Source organism: Anarrhichthys ocellatus, unplaced genomic scaffold, assembly GCF_004355925.1.
Source record: "Anarrhichthys ocellatus isolate YVR2014 unplaced genomic scaffold, GSC_Weel_1.0 scaffold13, whole genome shotgun sequence".
Lineage (NCBI taxonomy): Eukaryota > Metazoa > Chordata > Actinopteri > Perciformes > Anarhichadidae > Anarrhichthys > Anarrhichthys ocellatus.
The window spans coordinates 3933068-3956723 of NW_022280043.1; the positions used below are offsets into that span (position 1 = coordinate 3933068).

Here is a 23656-nt window from a genome sequence, read left to right on the forward strand (position 1 = left end):
ATCTAATTCAAATACATCTTGCAGTATCCCAGCTTCCCAACTATTTTAGCAAAACATGTTTCCAAGTCCCTGTTTTTTCAGCTGCTCAAACAACAGTTGGTTTTAATCGCTGCTTTGTCTTGTAGTACATTGTATCTACAATATTTAAATAAAGTGCTCTCAGTATTTGCAGAGCAGTAAAATAATTCAGTGATCATAATCTTACTGGTGATGTATTATTCTCTGAAATTAGTATAGGGAACAATCAAAAGCATAAAACTGAGATTACATCTCGACCGGAGACAGACGAGGAAATCAGAATCCAGTCGGCTCCAGACCTGATATTGACCTAACCATAAAGTGACCTTTCTTGGCAGAGGTACAACTTCAGTCTCACACCCAATGCATTACCTAAGGCTAGACAGAGGGGGAGGAGCCCTGATCTGGATCTACATCAAAGTTAATCATAAACCAATCGAAGCCAGTCAATCCAAAATAATACCCTCAACTGTCATGACAGTGTGACTTAAGGACTGCTTTTTTTGTGTGTGTGTGATTTACAACCAATCTACACTCACTTCTAATATCTTAACATTGCACAGGACAGGATTGACTGCGGTTAGAGCGCTGAGCATGGTGCACTCCACCGACCAGTGCAGGAGGAAACACAGCTGAGGCTCAGTCCTATTGTGTCGAGGTAGAGACGGACAACCACATGCTACGACCTCAAAAACAAACTCCTACAGCTTGTTTCCAGAACACACACACACACACACACACACACACACACACACACACACACACAGTCAACAGCCTCGACATGTTTAAAGCAGCTTAATACCTCGCCACTGTGTTCTTATCAATAGCCAAGTATCACAAGACTAATTCAAGGCAAATATCAGCACTAACATTCACCTCTTACAAAAGAAATATGACTATTTGTGTGTGTCTGAGGGTGAGTGTATGGCTATGTGCCCTAGCGCACACACGCACACACACACACACCTGTCAAAGTGAAGCTGCAACAATCACAAGTGTCACGCTGTGCCGTCAATCAGGGCGAAGGCTTTCACCTCCGACTGATACGGTTTGAGCAGAATTGGACAGATCCAATTTTAATCAAGTGGCTTTGGATTGTGCCAATGTTGTGATAGAGTGGCCGAGATGCTCCTCTTTGACTGACAGGTTGTGTCTCGGACCGTCCTTCCCGTTTGTGTTATTTTCGTGTGTGTGTGTGTGTGTGTGTGTGTGTAAGTGCACGTGTCTTGTTTGTCTGGCTCCTGCCATGCGTCTGGCCTGAATCTACCATTTTTCAGGGATCAGCTGTTGATTGGACCTTCTCTTCTCCTCCGTTTCATCAGCGGAGATAACTTCCACCATATGATATCATGTCAGGGGGCTGCCGGTCTGAGCGGTGTGGCTGACCCTGATAAGAGCACTGAGCCCACTGCTTTCAGTCGCCTCAATCATCCCCCATACCCTTGAGTCCGTTTCCATAATAGTCTGCCTGTCCTTCACTCGTTCATGGTGAACCGTAAGTCACAGCGACCCCGTTTCAACACATCGGAGGTGTGTTTTGATGATCAGTCGCCATGGATATGCTCCACACAGAAGGAATAGAGGAGCAAAAGTGTAAGATTGCTGTGTAATTGTGAAAAGATCTCCGTGTGTGTGTGTGTGTGTGTGTGTGTGTGTGTGTGTGTCTGTACTGATTAGGCCTATAGCTTATCTCGCTGACAATTTACAGCAACTTGGAGAGATTTAGTTTCGACTCTGACCCTTTTTTATAGGGTTTGTTTTAAAGTTGCAACGGTTATTTACATTATCAATTGATCTGCCAATTACTTTCTCAATCATTTTGTGTGTATAAAATGAGAGAATAGAGAAAAATCTGAATATTTCAAAAGGTGACTTATTCAAAAGACTTGTTTTGTCTGATCAACAGTCCAAGATGCAAACATATTCAGTTAGCTATTATATGAAACAAAGAAAAGCAGGAAATCTTTACATTGGAGAAGAAGGAACCAGCAAGTGTTGGCTTCAAACAGTTGATTGATTATCAAATGAATTGCCAATCAACTTTCTATCATCAATGAATCATTTCAGCTCTGACTCAATTTTGAGGATATTTCTGTGTACAACCAAAAGGCTCGTTAGTGAGCTGTTCTCTATTCATTTATTAAAGAGTCGTCGGCTTGTGGCCGCTCGGTTGACTGGTCATCATTGCTTATTTTAAAACCAACTACAGTCATTTATCAGTGACTGTGCTGCTGTGTTTCTGCGATGTTTCTACTGGCAGCTACTCAGACTTCAAGCTCAAAAGACGAAACCTGAAAACTCGTCTGACAGCGCGAGGACGAAGTTAAACATTTATGATCAACAATTCTTTTGTTTGTTTTTTGTTACAGTAACCCGTCAGGCTACATTGTATCGTCTTAATATCTCCATTACAGAACAGTGCTTCCCTGCAGGCACCAAAAAGGTAAGCGAACTATTTCCTCAAACTTTTCACATGCACAATAACTGCGGTACACTGACGCACAGCACGCGACAGATCTGAAAACCATGCCCCAACACAAAAGTGTGGTCAACTTTAACGAGCAACTTACCAGCTCTCTTCCTCCCTTTCCCTCGAGTTGCCCCTCCTGCCCACCAAGCCGTCGCTGCTCAAAATTCGGCCTAATTTCATCTACCGGGACAAAAGGTCGGTGGTTTTGTCCGCCGCGCGCTTCACAGTTTTGATTAACTTTCATAAGAGATTAATCTAAACTTCTTCTTTCCTCCCTCTCTCTTTCCTTCCTTCCCTTCCTCCTCCCCCTGCCTCCCCCCTCCACGGTCACGACAGAAGCCACTTCCGCGAACAAATGGCAACGTCATCTGACCGCGGATCTACTGAGTGTGTGTGTTTGTATTTGTGTGTGTGTGTGCGTGTGTCTGTTATGCACCTGGCCGAATGATTCAGTGTACATTGCGCAAAAGTAGAAACCCCCAGATCGTGCGCCAAAAGCATTAACACGCAAGTTCCCTTCAATAAATATAAAATGCCATATATGTTTTGGTCCGCAAGTTACTACAAGACTCCAATTGCCTGTAATAATACAAAATCAAATAAAAATACACTGTATTGTCATCATCAACCTTATTTGTTTATCTGTAATAGCAGCCCTGAAGTATTCATTTAATGTTGCACATGTGGTAGTCCTATGTGCATTAAAATATTAGGCATACACACTCAGTTGCCAGTTTATTAGGTACACCTAGCTGAAACTAATTCAGTCTAATATAACAGTTCTGCAGTAAATCATCCCTTCATGAAGGTTATATAGTTCGGTTTTAGTTGAAACTGTTTTAGAGAGTTGTTGATTCATCTGATAAGTTTGTGGGATGTAGTTTGTGATGGTTTTGCATCACACGGTTCTGTGACCTTCCTCACTGTTTTAAATGGGGTGGACAAAATTAATAGTTGAACAATTTTGTCCTGTGTTTCAAACAAAGCTTGCTTGTTTCAGTCACTAGTTCCTTAGTCTCCTCATTGCCATGAGCAATGTTTTGATGGAGATTTGATTTTCATATAAGTACATGTTTAAAGTTACTCTGTCTAAACTATACCGTACACAGTAAAATTACCAACAGGTAAACATGTCCATGAGCAAAACATTTGACTTAGCTCATGCAGACCAGCTCACATGCACCCAGATTAGATATTTATGTATGCACAATAGGCCCTTTGTCACTGAAAACATTTGACATGTCACAGTAAGGACAGCGCTGGTGTAAATAATGAAATAAATGATGGCTGAATTCCTAATCTACATGTTGGCTCCCTGTCACACTGTTACGGCTTACTGGGACACTGGAACAGACAGAGCCATTGTTAACTCTAATAGTCACACCTGTGCGTTTGATTTTCAAAATGCATTATCTGTCAGATAAGCCTCTCTAAAACAAGTACATAATAGATGTAAATGTATTACAGGCCTATATATTGACATATCTCATAATTTTCACTTATATCAGAATTTTGTCTTAATTCTGATTTATTATTTCATGATTTTTGACTTATCATGAGTATGTTTCATGATATAATTGTATCTTTCTTTTTCTATTTTCTTTTCCTAGCAGAAAAGGGCTTCCATATACTTTTTCTTTGCAGACTTACCATAACATTAAATGGTTGCTTGAAATGACTGTTTGGTAGTATCCGGGTGAGTGGGCATAAATGCAGTGCTTGTGCAGTATGCTTTGCATGATTGATACCACCCACAGAAGTTCAATGTGCTCCTTTTTTTATTGCTTACATATAATGTAACTTATACCACATGTGTAATCTCACGCAAATAAAGCAAAGTGGAATACAATAAATGAACCTTCCACTTTGTTTCAATAGAGCCGCGGAGGCAGACTCGCTGTTCATGTACATGCCAACATGCGCCACCTCTAGACGAGAAACACTAACAGCATGACATTAGGACGGTGGAGGAGGTTCACTCATCGGATCTCGTCTCCTCCAGCCAGCAGAGGCAGACGAGTCACAGTGACGTTCATTGCTTATGTTTTGGGCAGCAGAGAAGAAGAAAGGAAGGTCTTCGTAGAATGTATTACACTGCTATACGCCAGCCATGGTGAAGATGGTGCAAAACGAAAACTTGCACATATACGAGTTGTCGGTACTGTTCTGATCAGCCTATTATTTGTTACTTTGTCCAAAGGACACATACTGCTCATTCTGCGACCATCGGGATATTTACTTCCGCATAGATAAAGGCTGACCGTCGAGACAGAATTCCGTGAACCTGATTGGCTGTCGGACCTCTCTGGATCCCGTTCTTATCTGTGATTGGACGGTTTACGAAAAGGGGTTTGAGTGACGTGTACCCTCAATGCACGTACCCACGAACGGTTGGATAAGCAACGAGGTCATATGCGACTCAGGAGTAAGTTGCCTCAGTTTGGTTTCCAAAATTATAGAAACAATATATTGTGTTCCTTCACAGTGTGTGGCAGAGGCGAGAAATCGGCTGTATAGACGGATTATAATCTACCATGAACGTGTACTTGAATGCTAACGTTTGCTTGAAGCTAGTGACGCAAACAACGGTAGCAAGGAGACTTACGTAGCTTTGTTACCTTACGCTTTATTGACAATAAACCATCATTTATGGTAGTTTTTTTTAATTTTTTTTTTTATTTCTTATGAATGTGTATGAGGTTAACTTCACTACTTTGTCACGTGATATAATGTGCAGTTAAGAGAAGATAACAGTATGCTCCTGTAACTCCTATAAATCCTTCACATAGAATACAAAGAGGGATTGATACAACTACCGGTATTGAATGTTCACGTGACCTGCTTTGACTGCTGAACTCAGCTGTCCATTACACCTTTTGATCCTTGATCCAGCTTTCTCACTTAGCTAATTATCTTGGCAAGTCTTCACTGCATTTCCATGCCAGCCAATTAGTAAATCACACCTGCTTCAGACTACTTGTAGACAGACCAAACTTGCAATGTCAGCAGTTTATAGCTTGGCTATCCCGTATGTATCACCGGCAGTGTCATTGATGCATATGTGGCCATTTGGGTCTAACTATACCCTATTGAAAGTACAGTGAACAGACTTATTAAATAGAATTAGAATACTTTTCACAGCGATACATTTATTATAATATATCTTAAATGCAACTCATCAGTACTTTAATCTGTTGACATATGTCAAAAGACAACTAATAGAAATACATTTTTAGTTGTTGCACTGTCTGTGCTGCCGAAATCCACAAATCGCTCATGGTTTCTTCTCACTTTCCACTTCTTTCTGTATCTAATTTGCTCTTTCTCATGTCTCTTCCAAGATACTCCCTGGTAGGAGACAAGTTATGAAGGAGAAGAAGGCCTAAACTGTATTGAAACAATTAAGCATACTCCATATGGATGCTTCATGTTGACGTAAGATTCAAAATGAACTTAGAGTATGAGTCATCACAAAAGCAATAAAAGTGTATATTTAAAACGCACTTATAGAAAGTGAACAAAGCATACCTGCATAAAGAGCAAAATGCTGAATGAAGAGTGAGCACTTTTTCCTTTGTCTTCTAGCCTGGTTTTCCCCAAACTGAGTCGAGCAGTGGTGCGTGTGAGGAAACTGGCGGTGCATCTCTCTAAAGCAACCATGTCCACAAACAACCCGGGCTCCAGTCCGTCCTTTGCAGCCAACGGGGATGCTCCCACTGCAGCCATTCTCATCATCGGAGATGAGATACTCAAGGTGATTGTACTTGTTGTGCGACTACGCTGTATTTGTATGATTGACAGCATCCCACAGAGAATCCTTGAACGTCTGTGGACTTGAGAAAATCTAACTAAACCCCCTCACTGTTCTTCTGCTAAATCTGCGCGCTTGACTGCGTGCTTATACATTCTAACGTGACACTCTAATTCATCAGTATGCCTCAGCTGTCTGCACCGCTACGCAGTCCGGGATCCACATTGTATATCGCCAGGAAAACCTTGTGATGGTTATTTGATGTGGCAGCAGTGCTCTGTCTTCAAACGACAAGTTCGCCGCTACTTTTTGACGTGACGCGATCATGATTTAAACATGAAGTCTTTGTCCAATGTCATGTCTCTAAACATGCTCTCGCTGTGACTGAGCGTTTTTCTTTCCCGTCTTTTTCGTCTCACAGGGTCACACACTGGACACAAACAGTGCCTTTCTGACACGAGCCCTAAGAAAGCTCGGGGTGTCCGTGCTGCGCATAACGGTCATACCCGACGTGCAGGAGGTCATCGCCAAAGAGGTGGCCCTGCTCTCCCCTCAGTATACACACCTCATCACCTCAGGGGGCATAGGCCCCACCCACGACGACATCACCTTTGAGAGTGTCGCCATGGCATTCCAAGAGGAGTTGCACTCCCACCCTGAGCTCGCCCGGTTGGTTGAGGAATTTTACGGGGTGGCCGATAAGGACAGTGCCGCCATGAAGCTAGCCATGGTGCCTCGCTCGGCCCATCTCAACTATGGAACCGACCCTCAGACTGGACAACTGCTCCGCTACCCGGTGGTGAGTGAAGGCAGCACGGAGGAGGATTAGCTCCTTCATCGAGCTACAATCGTTATTAAACAGTAAAGTAGATATAAATGATCAGTACCCTCCACCTACTGACTGCCTGCATCCTTTTGTTAAAGCTGACGTCCCATTTCCTTTGCAGTAGGCTTTCGGGGCAAACATTTATTTAGCTGACACAACTTTCTGGACTCGCAGTCACACACACTCTCTCTGTTGCATCCTGTTCTGGGGGTTATTTTGGAAGACAGATTGCAACATCAACTGCTTAGCAGAGACTGCAGGAGTGAAAAGTGGGCAAAATGACATTGAACATTTGCAGAAAACTGGCAGTGTAAGGAATACACGGCTGCAAGTATTTGTGTTCCGGTTAGCTGAGATTCAAACGTCACTAAACACAGACGGGCAGGTCAGTATACATTCTCTCGGTATATGACGTGTGATCTTCTCCCAGGTCAGCGTGCGTAACGTGTATATCTTTCCTGGGATCCCGACTCTGATGGAGAGGGCCTTCAGTGGGCTGGAGCACGTCTTTGCTGCTTCAGGGACCACTTTTCACACCCGTGAGGTAACAACATGACCAAACCTATCATTTACAGATCCACTTGAATACGGAGTTTTTATGACACGATATCTTTGCGTTTAGGTGTTTGTGGATGCAGACGAAGCAGATATCGCCCCCGTGCTGACAAAACTGCAGGCTGCTTGGGGTCGGAAGGTGGCTCTTGGCTCCTACCCCGACTGGTTGAGCAACTATCACAGAGTCCGGCTGGTCCTGGACTCGGATAGCCAGGAGGAGGTGGACAAAGCCCGGGCACAGCTGCTGGACGAGCTGCCGAAGGGAAGCGTGGTGCCCTTAGTGACTGACTCGGTGTCCATCGCCACTGCTGAGGTGTACAGACTGGCCAACAGCGGTGAGGGGGGGAGAGAGGGCAGAGGGGGGGGAGAGTGAAAGTTAAACAAAGTCAACTTAATATAAAGTGGATATTGCAGAGAACTCTTAATCTTTACACGGGTATCGGGACCAATAAAGGAAGCAAAATGATTAAAGTAATTATCGTAAAATCATAGTGAGTTGTAAAAAGAAAGGATAATATAACTGGCATGAGACTGATCAGAGAATGGCATAAAAGATGTGTTCTCTGAATTTGACATAAGAATGAGTGATTATTTATATTATAGCTGTCCACACTCACTGTAAAACATTCGCCTGCTGTTGCTTTCGTGCCCCGCAGGCACACTGTTGGGTGAGAAAGTTATGTCCGCGCTGAAAACGATAGAGGCTGCACTGGATCAGTATTCGACGGAGGAAGTCTGCATCGGCTTCAACGGAGGCAAAGACTGCACAGCGCTGCTCCATCTCTACTATGCAGCGCTGAAACGGTAACGGGAGGGGGAGGGGGGGGGGGGGGCAGAGTGAGACAATTAGTGGAAGGGCTGAATTAAACGGGACAAAAACAAATGACCTGTGGGTCAAAGAGAGTCAAATTAAAAACATAATGATACCACAACTGAACAGCGGGGCATCACTGTAGAAAGTAAAAGAAGAAGAAAGCGAGCAGCAGCTAGACTGAGACAGACTACTGTTTGGACATTTCTTGACCTGTGATGGATAGATAGTGAGAGATAGTGATAATGGTAAACATCTAATCTTATTCTGTGTCCCACTTATCTTTTTTTTTTTCTCTCCTCATGTCAATCTAAGACGATACCCAGATGGTAAAGACAAGGTGAAAGCCCTCTATATCCGTATCGTCTCTCCATTCCCAGAAATGGAGAGATTCCTTCAGGACACGATAAAGAGGTGAACCACCAGTCCACCATATTGCATACTGTCAATAAACACATTTCAGTATTTATATATTTTAATTCATTCATTCATTTTATCTTGTCAAAAGAAGTATCCTAATCCCCCACAACTCATTAATTCTCCCACAGATATGACTTGGAGATATTCTCCGTGGAGGGCAGTATACGGCAGGCGCTTAGCGAGGTGCAGGAGAGGAGGCCGGAGCTGAAAGCTGTCCTTATGGGAACCAGGAGGAGTGACCCCTACTCGCACACACTCGCGGCCATGTGTCCCACTGACCCCGGCTGGCCAGACTACATGAGAGTCAACCCATTACTGGTGAGACACACACAAGTTACATAGTCATTAAGTCTTTGTATTTCTCCCTTATTGTATTGCTCCTGTCGCTGGTGTCACAGACCACAAAGTCGTATCATGTAAGAATTCACTTCAAAACAAAATCAACCAATTCTTATGAGTGAAAATGACATGCAGCCTTATTCTTAAGAGCACTTGTAGACATTCATTTAAAAAAATAAGAATCAATAGCAGTCCTTCAGTGTCCCCACATTTGTTGAGGAGAAACTGCTTTTTGACTGGTGATACAAATCAGTTTTCACTGCTCCAGCCAGGCAATCACCCCTTGTTACACATGATGTTATTTGTCATCTTGACTGAAGTTTCAGAGTGCAGATCTACAGCGTGTCAACAAAATATCAGAGCACCTGCACAGTTTAATGCAATTCAACAGCCCCGCAGTAATGACTATAAAAGATGATATGAATATTTTTGCACCCCTCTCTCTTACACACACACACACTCGGTACACCTGTTCAATATCAAGCTGTCCAATATAACCCCAAAACAAATTGGTGATGGAAGTCAACACCAAATATTTAACATCGAAAGCTTCTCATAATAGAAGTTATTGCAGGTTTTTATGACACCGTGCGAGTCCATCTGATGTAGGCAGCAACGTCTGATGTTGTCGCTCTTTCATCTGCTCCAGTTAACTGAAGAATAGATGTCGATAGCTGTTTATTTTGGATTTAATAATGGATTTAGAAATGGCAAATACTTTTGGACTGGCTGTTAACGATCATGCTGTGACAGCAGCAATAGTACAAACGATGCGTGTAGGAGAAGCTCACCAGTTGATCTCATTACACGGTAATTTATGTTGCCCTTCATCACATTAGTGCATCTCAAAGGGATCCTCATTTGAACTGATTGTGAATCAATCACGAACCAATCACATTTGATGTCTTGCAACACTCTACAGGACTGGACGTATCGTGACATCTGGTCGCTCTTGAGGACGTTATATGTTCCCTACTGTATTCTCTATGATAAAGGGTAAGAATACATTCAAAGTTTTAACCCTTTCTTTATCCGTTATTCACAACATCACAGTGCAGAATTCTTGGTCTTAAACGTCTCTTGTCAACCTGCAGGTACACCTCACTTGGCAGTATGGACAACACCTGTCGAAACACTTCCCTCCAGATGGTGGATGGGAGGGGGGTGTCGCGGTACAAGGCGGCCTACCTCCTGGAGAACGAAGAGGAGGAGCGAAACTCCCGTGCCTGATGCGGTCTCACTTCTCACCGTGTCACCTGTTACTGATCCAGCCTGGTTTTCCACCCCCTTGCACACATGAAAACGTGGCCGTTTTTTTAAAATCAAGTCGTCATGCGAATATTTGCCGAATATCTGCAGAATGAGATTGTAAAGGAGGTCTGTGTGCGTGAGTGTGCTATTTGTTTATACATGTGACTTTCAGCTTAAGTAATGGCTCTCTGTGCTGTTGAATAAAACATCAATCTGTGTCATCCTCATCCATTGTCATGTTACTATTTTTTTCAGTCTCTCATACAGATGGAAGCATGCAGGACTTCAAATATTGCTCTTGATTTATCTTATTCATGAATCTATTTGTCTTATTTCTTAATCCAGTAAAAACGAAAGACCTCTATCAAAATATGCTGGTGAATAATGTGAAACGGTTTCCTGTAAAGGTGAGACAAACAGGTTTTGGAGACTCAGCCTGCAGCAGCGTGGACAGACGACTGAAGGTCAACCGACAGGCTCGTATTGACTCATCTGTGTCTCACTCAATATCCATATTTTGCAGACTGCTGCTTATTTAACTGAGCATCTCTTCACCGGAAAACCTCCACCCTGATGTTGCAGTTCTCTTTGAGCACCTCAAGGGCGCGTTGTTCTCACTTTTTTTTCCCCCCATTTCGCACACGAGATTACAATGAATTACCTTCTCTGTTTCCAGACATGATTGAATCCAGGCTCATCGATCCCCTCTCTCTCTCTCTCTCCCTCTCTCTCTCTCTCTCCCTCTCTCTCTCTCTCTCTCCCTCTCTCTCTCTCTCTCTCTCTCTCCCCCCGCCTGGAGATTAGTCAACGCAGCGCAGCGAGGATCGATACCGGCCGATCTAATAAAGCGGGTGGTTTACGAGGCCACCGCGGGGTAGCACACACTGTTACACCAGCAATTACCACCTCCAGCCCCCCCTAATTTATCTGTCCGGGCTTCACGGCTTGCTTGATTTATTAATAATAACGGTAATAAAAGAGGCAATGAGCAGAGACTTCATAATCGTGGATATGTAATGGTGTGTGTGTTCTGGTCTTGTGGTAAAAAAACAACAACACCGTCTGGAATATTTGTGTGGAAGAAAAATTATACTCCTGGCTGAGGTGGGTTCCCCATGTGACCAAACTTTGTTCTACTCGCAGGTTATAGGTAAGTAAATAGTCTAGTTTCTCTCTAGTATATAGTGCTGCAATTCAATTGTATTGATATAACCACCTACAATATGTTACTTTACTCACAATAAACTTCTTCTCATAATAAATAAATTGCTTCTTCTTGAAAGCATCCAATTCCATTTTGGCTTACTCAAATACTGACCATAAGTTGGTCTTCAGTTTTGCTTGTACACTTTACGTTAGAAACAATCTGACGTTTCCAGTTTGATAAATGTATATTATACGTCTACTTGTCTGTAGAGGATAAATTAAGGTTATTCAAGGTTGACAAGCTAAAGTTGAGTGGACATCGTCTTTTCAATGACTACAGAGAAGCTTATCAGACGATCAATAAAAGTCTATTATATGAATTTAGAAGTCTACTAAACTTATTTTCACCAAGGTTCATTTTAGCCATTTAATCTGTCTTTTAGACATTTCATAAATTAATAAATACATTTTTTTTAAGTATTTTATTTGAAAATGTGCATTATATATATATATAATACAAATGTAATTATATAAACAATTGTTTGTATTAAAAATGTATATAATAAAAGTGATTAAAAACATATGCCAATATTATAAAATTAGATATATTCCATTGACGTCATCTTTGAGCATTTCTTGGATCTTTGGTTGTTGCCATCAAATCATCAAAAAAAAAAAATCCAACCTTGAATGATAGTAAACAAGTGTTTTCCACAAATCAACATAGCATACATACACTATTGTCCAGGGCTTCAACTAACAAGAACACGTATTGTTAGTGGAGTGGACAGAAATCCCACTAGCAGTCTTTGATTTATTTGAAAAGCGGGATTCAACAGTTCCATATAAGTTTGGCCCAACATAACTCTATGGAAAACAATCATGGAGGAGTTGGATGAGGATATCCTGTGCCTAGAATGAATCAGGTTGTTGTTATGTGAGGTATGTGAGGTACTTGTCCTGAAATCCCACCTCCCGGTTCTGATTGTCAAATCAAACTTCTGAGTTCTGTCTGGTGCCTGGTCACATCTTTCAGGAGGTGCGCAGGGCGTCTCTCTGCGAGCTTCTTAAACCATCTTTGCGCAAGGTACAGCTGTTCAACCTTACAATTGCTAGTCTTTCTAAATGATGTCCTTACATTGTAAGTATAAAACATTTTGTTTAAGATAGAATGTGGATAAACCACTTAGCCCATTAGAATATACTAAATGTGCATTCAACATAATGCACTGTGGGATCTGTGCATATGACAAAACATAAAGTTATATGTAAATGCGGGGGTAAACATTGCTTATGTTATATAGTTAGAGGATTTTCTGCATTTTTAAATATTTAATGATGTTTTTAAAATAAGGTCTAAAACTGGGCCTTAAGTAGCTAATAAATCCTGGTCTATATAAGAGCGGAGCATATACTATAGGCAATGAAATGATGTCACTTGCTCAGTGGTATGTTGACTACTTGACTATATTCAAGATGGAGCAAATGTACTTTTTAGTCCACTACATGTCCATGATTTTCCACATTAAAAAAACTAAACATGATTATCTCATAAAACACATATATTATAAACACATTATGGTTCCCAACCTTTAGCTTGTGACCGCTCGTCATATTTCAGTTAGCAGTTCTACTCAAAGAGCGATCTCCCCACTAAACTGCTCATATGGTTTAATTTAAAAAAACAAAAAAAACAGTTTAATGTCCAAAGTCTAATGTCAAACAGCTACAACATACTGCAGTAAAATATCTGAATTCACTTCCACCTCTGCATTTGCTATCAATACATGATACCATAGTAGCAAAATTAATTTTGACATTTGTATATCTCTCTAAAGTTTATTTGCTTTGTCCTTTTGTTCCATTGTCTTCCACAGTTCCATCTTCATCCTCTTTCAGTTGACACTCCGTCACTCTCACTGTCCTGTTTCATCCTTCATGTCTGTTTGGGCTTCACTACTGTATTCAGCCACTCTCTACTGTAGTCGTCACACCACTTCCTTCCTTTCTGCCGTTCTTGTGCACTAGACCTCTGGATTCTTGTTCAGTTCTTCTTATGAATTCCAAGATGATGTTTTGATTTTGACCCAGAAGAGGAAGAAAAACACGTCTTGGGGTGACAAAGTGGGAGGATATGGGTATTGACTAGGGGCCTAAAAGTATCTGGACTAAAATACTTTTGTTATGTGTTTGGTCATCAAATGCATGTTTATGAATATCTTATTTTTTAATTTCACACTGCTGTGCTTTTGAAACAGGGTCTGTTTGAATTCTACAAAAGCACAAACAAAACACTGCTGAAATTCCGATACAGCAACTTTTGTGTAATTTGAGACGAAGTGGAGCAAGCATGAATAAAAAAAGAAAAGCTCTATTTCTTTTACCTCCTGTGCATATTTAAACTTAATTGGCTCTCCAAAGAGAGATTGTTGGTCGGCTGGTGGAAGTATGCCACTAAAGGTGATGTGAGGATAAGAAGAACTGGGGTGATCAGTTATTTTCTTCAAATCTCCCAGGTGGGACTCTTCGGTAAAACAGAATCCAGAGTTAACTGTGTGTGATATGATCTCAGCATGACTTGGCATCTGACTTTGTACAAAAACATGCAACAAGCTTTGATATCGGAGTGAACCATACCTTTCAGATGCCTGCCCTGGTGACTGCGATGCTTTCCTCTCAAGGAATATCTTCCTAATCCAATTCCTCATCAGTTCCTGCAGTGTAAAACGAGACTTGAAGCAGCATGAGACAGCAATTGAGGCGATGTTCTCGGAGGGACGCTTAACACAGAGGATGAATAGACACGCCGTTGTCAGAAAGCATCAGGAGAGAAGGGAGACCTTTGAGTCTATGCAAATTACCAATCCGTCTGCATGTAAAGCCAACCGACCAGAACACAGGAAATAGGATGTTCAGTATCAAAGTGTCACACATTAAAAGTGGATGAAAGTAAGAGAGAAAGAAAGGAAGGAAGGAAAGGAGAAAGAGGAAGGAGGCTGCTTTGCTCGGCTGCCACGTGAAGTGTGACTGACTTTAACTCGTCTGTGTCTGGTTTTGGTGTCTTCAAATAAAAGCCAGTCTCATAATCCTGAGTTTGTCACAGCTCGCGGTCCGGTACACGGCACCGAGACCCCCTGCTTGCAACCGCACACATGGTATGCATTTAGAAATGCGTTACGTGCAGCGAGCTTGCTTTAATGTAAAGGGCCAGGGTCTGTGAAACTTCAACCAGCAAGCTGAAAACTGCTCAGCTCAAGTCAACTGGAGCTCATTTGCACTCAACAGCCATATTTCAAACATTGTGTGAGAAAGATGAGAGATGTTTAACACTAGAAAGGCCCGGCGAATGTCCACTGATTCTTGTTATTAAAGATTAGTACTGCATCCATAAAGTCCGACCTTTTCTGAAGCCAATGTAATGTATGAATCCATGTATTCAAAATCAGGCATGGGAATAAACTTTCTACAGATGATATCTTGGGCATCCCTAAAAAGTTGCAATGCTTTTCAGAGCGTCCTTGGGTTATTACAAAATATGAAATCAATGGATCTGAACGAGAGCACATTCACAAAAGACGTTTTATCTGTTGACAAGTGCTCTTGCTGGAGCTCGGCACCATAACAGTTCATACGTACGTGTTTTTCCTTCCTTCGTTATGATCCGGTCCATCCACATTCATCACAGTTTGCGTGACACACTGGATATGCCTGCTTTGTGAGCACACAGAAGAAATAATGATGCTGTTATCGGCTGCCTGACACGTGTGAAAGATGTGAACAGGAGTGGGCCAAGCAGACGCGGTTACTTTAGAATTTATTTAGAACAAACAAACTCTGCTTATGCCCAAAGAGGAAATAAAAGCCCCGACTATTATTCATTACCTGGAAATTAAATAGCACACCGATTAATCGAGGCTGCAAAATTATTCAATGATAATCCTCAGAGGCTTTCACAGCCCAACGTCTCACATACAATACACGAAGCAACACATGGAACCTGAGTGGGGAACGTGTGTTGTCTTTTTTTTTTATCTTCCAACAGAACTCTGATTGTAAATGATGCAGTGAATCACTTTGTATAAATATAATGAAATGTAGCGTAAAAACAACAGATTTGTCCAAAGCTGTATGTGTGGTGATGTGGCATTTTCAGGAGTGAATGTGTTATTTCAATTGACTCATTTATTATTATTTCAGGCGACATTTTGAATCTCCAAGTTGATAAATGATTTGAAATATGTGATTTTCTTTTTTTTGTACGCAGTTTTGTGCCATCTAGTGTCATTATCACAGTCAAACTTTTAAACTGGTAGTCATAATAAATATTTAGCTTACTTCAGCTTTAAAGCTTTAGGGTTTCTGCATCTATATCATGACTAAAAACACAGTTGAGTTCTCGAATCAAGGCAATATTTTCTACAATTGTGGATGCACAGCAACTATTACTGGTTTACTTCTGTGTGTGTATATATATATATATATATATAAAGTATCGTATATGATCAGCAGGGCCATTGAAATTATTCCTAGATGTGTCACTGGGAAAACAAGTGACGTGAAACCGCCATGAATAAATAAAAGGGCTGTTCTTAAACTGGATTTTGAAGACTCTAAAGGAGTTTATATGGAGGGTCTGCTTCACAGATTTACTGTCGCGTGTTAAGTCGGTCTTTTACTCTGCACTGCATGAAGGATCAAATATTCACCCGGGGAAATATATATACTGTCTCTGATTATCAAGTATTGAAAAAGTTGACGCAATATTTGCAAGATGTTGAGTGACATTTGGCTGATTGGTGGAGACTTTAACAAAGTCCTCGACTTTGTGAAAGTCTCCACCAAAAGCGTTCGGAGCTCTTTTGCAGGAATGCACACACAGCTCAGATGTTATACCTTGAGGAGAAGACAACACAGCGATGCTGCTTATTGATATAGGGGAGCGATGGCACCCAACAGAAGAATACCAGGACAAGACTTTATTTTCCTGTTCTCACAGCTTCTGCTTCTTCATGCTAGAAGATGCTTTATGTCCAGAGCTGTTTGAGAGGATCAGGAGATTTCAAACTGGGATTCAGTCACATTTCCTGATGCAAAAAGGTTTTGGAAGTTGGCAGGAATGACAAGTAAACATTAGAATAGTGAGCTGGAAAGATCAGTGGGTTTTGGCACCCTTGAAATCTCTAAATGGCTCTGCTAGTCAATAAATTGTATCGCCCTATCTCTGTGAAAAGGAAACAGCAAAAGTAGTCAGAAAAATACCATCAAAAATAAATACAGGATCTTAACAAGATTTAGCTTGTCTAGAATAACATATTTAAGGTACAATTTCAGTGCTGACTGCATAATATTCTTCACAATCTTTGGATGTTTTTGTTAAAATATACATGAGGAATGCCTCCAAGGAGAGAATGTCCAGACAAAGCCAGTTTGGCCTTGTATCACTTCACCTCCCAGAGGATTATGGATGCTGTGACTTCAATAGAATCAAAATAAAAAGCCAACATATTTTCTTAAGGACCACGTGATCTTAAGTTTTCCTACAACAGGGCTGCCCTCTCACCTCAGTTCACCTTGATTCTGAAGTACGTGAAATACACACTGGTCAGCATTCACAACGAGGATGATGAACGCCGCCGATCAAGGTGTTGATTACACGCTGAGAAACGCGTAACTGTGAAAACATCCTTCCAAAATTCTAGGAAAGGTTCTAGACGCATGTGTCCAGGACATCTACTCCTACATGTTACCCTGCAAGGATTTAAAAACCAATACAAGATGGATGGATTGATAGGTTGATGTAACAAATACAGCAAAAATATATCTTCAAATGTATTTCAGCAGGTACATTTTCTGCTGTAAAATGCATTCAAGTATTTAATAATAATTTATCGTAACCCTTAAAATATATTGACCTGTGAGTGCGCCCATAAAAATGTCTTTGTTCAAGTAATTACAATACAATTATATAGGCATCGTTTGCTTCTATTAATAGCCAGAGTTTTGTATCTCTGAAGATGTAATCCACACAGGCAATCCGAGCCTTAAATGTTCAGCCGATGTCCAATTAAATATAGGCCAACTTGTGGGAAAAGAGCCTGCTGTGTAGAAATATGATGCAGTGTAATTACAGTGCCATTGGTGGAAAAGGAGAGCTGCGATATGGATATGCAACAAGGATTGTTTTTATTTTTTTTTAGTCAGACAGATAGTTAAAAACTAAATTTGTCATCCCAGAAATTGTTTATGATCCCAGTCACCCCAGAGAGCCTCTGAGGAAGCTTTGACGTGGGATTTTCATGATCTTCTAAATTTAGATAATATGGCAACATCTGTCCATAATTATGACGTTTATTTCGGAGAGCGAGTTCAGTTCCAGCACATTGATGCACAGCAGACATTGTTCAAGCTTTTCCTGTCTGGAATCAAAGATAAAACATAAAAAAACTCAATATCACACTATTACATTAAAGTGTTGGTTTGTGCATGCTTCTGCTGGAATAAACAGCCGTACAGTTTTTACACATAAAATGCAAGTGGACACAGGCTCCCTTTACTGCAGTGGCTTCCTTTAATGCCAGTCTGAAAGTATCGCCCTGCTGACTTCAGTATGCTCACTTCATCATTCACAATGGAAGCAGAAGGAAAACATAAGCTTTGGAAATGTCTTTGTGAAGGTCAAAATCAAAGCCAGCTCATAACATGCCTCAACAGTGACAAACATGTCATCAGAAGAGATCATAAACCATGAAATAGAAGTATTAGCCATATTATCCAGGAAATTGCCTCTCTGGCTTCACAAGAGGCTCTACATTACAGCCTACATAAATGGAAATACATTTACAGCTTATCTTTATGTACACTTCTATATTTACGAAACAAAAACACCACCTCTTGCCCTGTATTCCCCCTCACCGACAATAAATACAGTTACTATTTTAAGGTTGATGTATTGCAACGATGCTTCAGGGTCTTAATACCGGGAGTCTATAGGAGTCTTATCAGGCTTTGGCTGCCCAGAGATAAAAACTCAGCTCAATATTCCACCAAGTTACTCACATTACAATGGCCTCTTGCACCACAAGGTCATTTCAAGTCCCTGAAGTCTCCTTATCGAAAATACACATGTATTACACTTGACGTGTGTGTTCCGCAAATAAAGTTGTGTGTGTGTGTGTGTGTTCTCACAGAGACTCGCGGTTGCATAAAACAATCAATACTTCTAAAAGTTTAACTGACAAATCGACTCAAAGCGTTTAAATGCAATCATATTTATTTTTGTTGTCACATACAAAAAAGGCTCAGATTGCAGTTGGCTCTTCACAGAAGAAGCTACATTCTTCACTAGAATGTGAAAGCAGAACACGTTACACACACGCAAAGAAATGAAAAACAAATTCCTTGTTGTACATGATTGTAAAAGTCTACGTCTTTGAAATTATTCTTTATCTTCAAACATTTGGTTTTTTCATTCATTTAGGAAATAAACCTAAGAAAAAGATGACTTTAAAAAAAATAGCATGACTGGTGTGAGTTACAGCATACAGAAGTGCTAACAATGGAGTATATTCTTTTTAAGATAGAATAAATTGTTTAATAAATGAAACACTTAAACTATAGATTTTCAGAGCTTAAGTCACTCAAATTGTGGGGAAATTATTATGCAACCATAAATATATAAACTTAATTTAATTTAATTTCAATAAAAATACACCTACATTATCTCGAATTTCAATTAAAAAAAAATAATTTTCATTGATTAATAGATATTTTCTTAATCTGTGACAGTCAATTTGGGCAATTTGTTAAAAAAACGTTTGGCAAAAATCATATTTAATTTGTGAAACTACACTGTAGCAGAGCAATTTGAAAATACCAGTAAATGCATATATATCCAGAATACAAGTCATTGTGTATGTCACATTTTTTGCACTTAAATTCGAGAGATCAGTTCCGACTAAAATGTTGAATTATGTAGTTAATATATCTCATTTTGTAGAATATATTAACTATACAGTAAAACCTAAAATCAAGGATCCTGTGTAAAAACAAACAACAAAAAGAACAAAAAGCATGTGTGCATATCTGCACACCTGGTTGTTCACCAATCAGCCTCCTCAGTGGTCCGCAGTGTGTTCAGTGGAGCGAGGCGAGGCTCTCCATTTACCCATAAACCCCTCTGTTCTGTGCTATATTCTGAGGCAGAGAGAGGAGTGGGGAGGCAGAACAACAGGGGGGGTCCGATCAGAGAGGACAAACTCTGTCCCAGGTCCCATTATTACGATACAGCACTAGTGTCTAACTTGTGTGTCCAGTTCATGGCCATCCCAGTCCAACTCCAGTTCAACCAGTTTGATCCCAGTAGGGGGCGCAGCAGCCCTGCTTGATGATTCCAGAATATTGCCCAATTGCTCCTAAAACACCTTTATTTCCTAAATCTAATTGGTTAAAAACTGTTTTTAAACACGTCTATCTTAATGAGATGCAACTGAAACAGTTCAAATGTGTCAGTTATTTATGTATCACCATGTAGAGAAATAAAGCAGACTGACCTCCGACCTGAACCGCTCAGTACAGTAGCTTCTGTTTACGAGGCCACTTTTTAACACGACGCAGGTTCTCAAAAAGAAGCAAAATAAGTAAAAAATGAGAAGTGGAGATGAAAAAGTGGGAAAACTTGCTTCCCGGCAGAGTCATTGGTCTTCTGGCTTCAGAGTGGGCTCTGAGTCTTATGACTGTGCGTGTAATATTCTGTGTTACTGCTGACACAAATGGTGCGAGAAAAAGAACAAGAAATGAATCACTGTGATTCAGCGCGTCGGTCCCTGAGTAACATTCTGGAGAAGAAACGGATTCTTTCTCGAATTTCAAAGGTAAACCAGTCGCAAGGCAATACGAGTCATTTGCAGTAGCTTAGCATAGATTGCATTGTGTCATTCACTGTCCCGAGTGTAGATTGCATTGTGTACTTGATGGGTGAGCAACAAAAAAATCTCCCAATCTTGGGGAAAACGGGTGCGAGGTCAGCGGTGAGGACGGATGAGGAAGTCAGGTAGTCAGCAATAAGAGGACGAGGAGGAGTGGAGGTGAAGCCGTCCTCAGGGAGGAGCCTCTGCTTTCATGTACAGTTCCTGGAAGAGAGACGGAACCTTTATGAAACAGCTTGGACTAGCCGCTTTAATTGCAACTTATGACAATGATAAGGTTACAACATATAAAGATATTATAAACAATGGTATGCCTCCTAACTTTGTGACAACAAGTTATAGAAGGTCTTTGGTTTCTAAGATTGGCGTAGCCGTAGAACAACTTTGGGATGAATTGGAGCACAGAGTGCGAGTCTTATTGCTCTGTATCGACAACGCTCTTGTTGCTGAATGGGTGCAAATTGCTGCAGCCAGGTTCCAATATCTTGTGGAAAAACTTCCCAGAAGAGAGAAGGAGGAGCATTTTCCATTTGACTAATTTGCATGACTGATTAATTAAAGTAGATTTGTATGTAGTTTCTCACCGTCATGTTTTCATACAGATGATGTGCCGCGTTCTTGCTATAATCAAGTCATGCAAATGAACCACATGGGCAGAGAAAACATCATGGAGACACCTGCGTTTAAGAATACATTGGGTTTGAAATGTTGCATCTCACCTCGTGTTTGTTTTGAACCCTCTAATGCTGTAGTAGGAGAGAGAGAGCACAGAGAGAAGATTTAGATAAAGTTGAGCCAAAGAAACAAGATGCTGATTAGTCATTTTTGTGTGCTTAACTTTCTCAATAAAGCCACTGCTTCCTGGAACAAAAGGAGCAAGAAACAGACAAATGACCAAGGGAAGGTATTTACCATTACTCAAAGCCTTACGCCATGAAAAATGTGTACTGACTGGCTGCGCAACACTAAATATGTCCCCTATGCAAATTCTCTTAAAGGTCGGATAAAAAAAGCGCTTGAGAAGCATGGCAACAGGAAAAGATAGTGTTATGTAAATTAGTAGGAGTAAGAATGATGGAGATTATACAGAGGGGATACAGGAAATGAAAAAGGGGGAAAAAAAAAAAAACACACGAAAATTCAAAATGACAGAGCGAAACCAAGAAGTGGACAGAAGATGAAAGAGAGAGCAGAGGAGATCCGAGTGAGAAAGTATGGCGAAAGAAAAAAAAAGAAAAAAAAAAGAAAAAGAAGGCTGGAAAGATTGAAACAAGGTCAGACAGAGAGAAAAGGGAGGGAGAGAAAGAGACGGGATAGGGGGGTGTTTGTGTCTGGACGTCACTTTCTCAGCAGGGGGCGGACTAAAAGGAAATAATGGAGGGAAGGATGAGTGGGATGAAGGGATAGGGAGGGGTGGGAGAGCTGGTGAAGAGAAGACGAATAGGAAAAGAAATACAGGTGGTGAGAATAAAAAGCCGATATGGTTAAAACCTCTCAGAAAAAGGAACTGCCGTGTAACGTAGTGCGAGAGAAAGGTCAGGGAACAGGGATGAGGCTGCACAATTGCAACCGTTATTAAATCGATACGGCCTTGAACCCATCTATGACAGTGCAACCTCAAAGACTCAAACACACACACACGTGAAGACAAAGTGTGTATTGATGTCTCCAGGAAAACTACCACCTATTCACATCCCACTGCGACTGACGGATTATGGGAGAGGAAATGGGACACTGAGCTCATCTGCTCTACAGCCACACAGAGGGAGAAAGGGTTTATTAATGAGGGCTTAGTGTCCAAACATTGTGTTTGTCTGGAATAGCCATCCCATCCCTACAGGTCTCTGTAGCAACATGACGCTCCGACAGACATGAGACACTAAATTACTCCCAGGTCCCGTACAACTAACGACCGTCTAGGGGTTAACGAAGCATTAAATAGCATGCTGGGTCGGGGCCTCTGACTGAGCCGGTGTGTGTGCATCCGAGTGTGTGTGTGTGGATGTAACTGTGAGTGTTTGTAGGGAGGAAATCAAAGCAAACAGAAAAGAGAAATAGCCAGACATTTCAGGCTTTAAATAGCACTGGAATACTAAATCAGATAATAAAAATCATCATTATGTTAATTTTTTTATGAAAAATGTAGCATTTCTGCAATCAACCCATGTTTTAATGCAATTTAACAACTCAAGAATATTCATTAATTAGCTGTCCTTTGCGTTGATCTGCAGTGTATGTATGATTTTAATAAAAAAAAAAAAAAAAAATGTTTCTAAAATAAATTGACAAAATAATATGTAATTTAAAAGAAAAACCTGGTTTTATAACCTCAACTCCTTAACTTTAGTGAGTTTTTATTGTGGATATTTTGGATGCGGCAAACGAAGCAATAAAAAAAGGATTACATTATGAAAACAATAAATATGTTTTGAAATCAAACTTATAATTTACTTGGAAAGAGGAAAAACACTTTACTGAAAAGCATCAATTAGCGCACGCGCGTGTGTGTGTGTGTGTGTGTAGCGCCACACCGCATTTGGAAACTAAAATGTTAAATGCCTTGTGTTTACCCGGCTGTGTGAGATATGCGTGTTTTGATCGGTCTATAATCACATCATTTGCACAAAAAAAACCGAACACTGAGGACCACGACTTTGTGTCAACATCATGATTTCAGTCTGGGTGAGCGCCGCCACAAAATGGCGTCCATGGTGGCGTGACTGCAAGAACAGTGCCGCCTCTGCACTGCAGTCAGAAACATGCAGCATGTGTAACTGTACATGCACAACCATGGCTAAGTGTGCGAGTGTGTGTGTGTGTGTGTGCATGCCAGTGCAGTGTGTGTGTGTGTGTGTGTGTCTCCAGTAGGCAGAACGCCCCTGCAGAGAGACACTGTTCCACCATCCCACCTCTCCTCTTATGCCGCCATTTTACACACGCAGGAGCTAATGCTAACCAACCCTGACCATTAGCACTTTACTAAAAATAAAAGAAAATACGCGAACGAAAAACGCGAATTGACGAAAGCGGCTAAAGTAAAATTTTGAGTGTCGAGTTTAGCGTCCGAGAGAACTCGGCTGGGCAAGCGGTGTGGGTGTGTGTGTGTGTGTGTGTGCGCGCGCGCGCGCGCGCGAGCGAGCAAGCA

General features: G+C 41.0%; 3 protein-coding genes across 6 annotated transcripts in view; 1 reads left to right on the forward strand and 2 right to left on the reverse strand.

Annotated features, from left to right (window-relative positions):
* The window catches only part of shc1 (SHC (Src homology 2 domain containing) transforming protein 1), a 20729-nt gene extending 17929 nt beyond the window's left edge, over positions 1-2800 (reverse strand). Inside the window, exon 1 of the mRNA XM_031853019.1 lies at positions 2589-2800. Within this exon, the coding sequence (XP_031708879.1) occupies positions 2589-2732 (144 nt within the window). The 5' untranslated portion in view covers positions 2733-2800. The remainder of the gene's footprint in view (positions 1-2588) is intronic.
* A 1723-nt stretch (positions 2801-4523) lies between these two features.
* flad1 (flavin adenine dinucleotide synthetase 1) lies at positions 4524-10535 on the forward strand. 2 transcript variants are annotated; one of them, XM_031852448.1, is made up of 11 exons: positions 4524-4913; positions 5830-5923; positions 6074-6242; positions 6661-7038; positions 7496-7609; positions 7688-7955; positions 8277-8424; positions 8747-8845; positions 8980-9169; positions 10113-10186; positions 10285-10535. In XM_031852448.1, exons 2-11 carry the CDS (start codon positions 5916-5918, stop codon positions 10418-10420), a joined length of 1584 nt encoding a protein of 527 aa, XP_031708308.1. In that variant the 5' UTR covers positions 4524-4913; positions 5830-5915; the 3' UTR covers positions 10421-10535. The 2 variants fall into 2 exon arrangements, with proteins under 2 accessions (XP_031708308.1, XP_031708309.1); XM_031852449.1 differs by lacking the exon at positions 5830-5923.
* A 3308-nt stretch (positions 10536-13843) lies between these two features.
* efna4 (ephrin A4) overlaps positions 13844-23656 on the reverse strand; it is a 35811-nt gene continuing 25998 nt past the window's right edge. The window contains exons 4-5 of one of the 3 annotated variants that reach the window (XM_031853145.1): positions 21231-21257; positions 18504-20715 (exon numbers count right to left, since the gene is read on the reverse strand). In XM_031853145.1, the coding sequence (XP_031709005.1) occupies positions 20633-20715; positions 21231-21257 (110 nt within the window). In that variant the 3' untranslated portion in view covers positions 18504-20632. Of the gene's footprint in view, positions 14302-18503; positions 20716-21230; positions 21258-23656 lie in introns of those variants that run through there. The other 2 variants (XM_031853148.1, XM_031853147.1) reach the window with 2 other exon arrangements.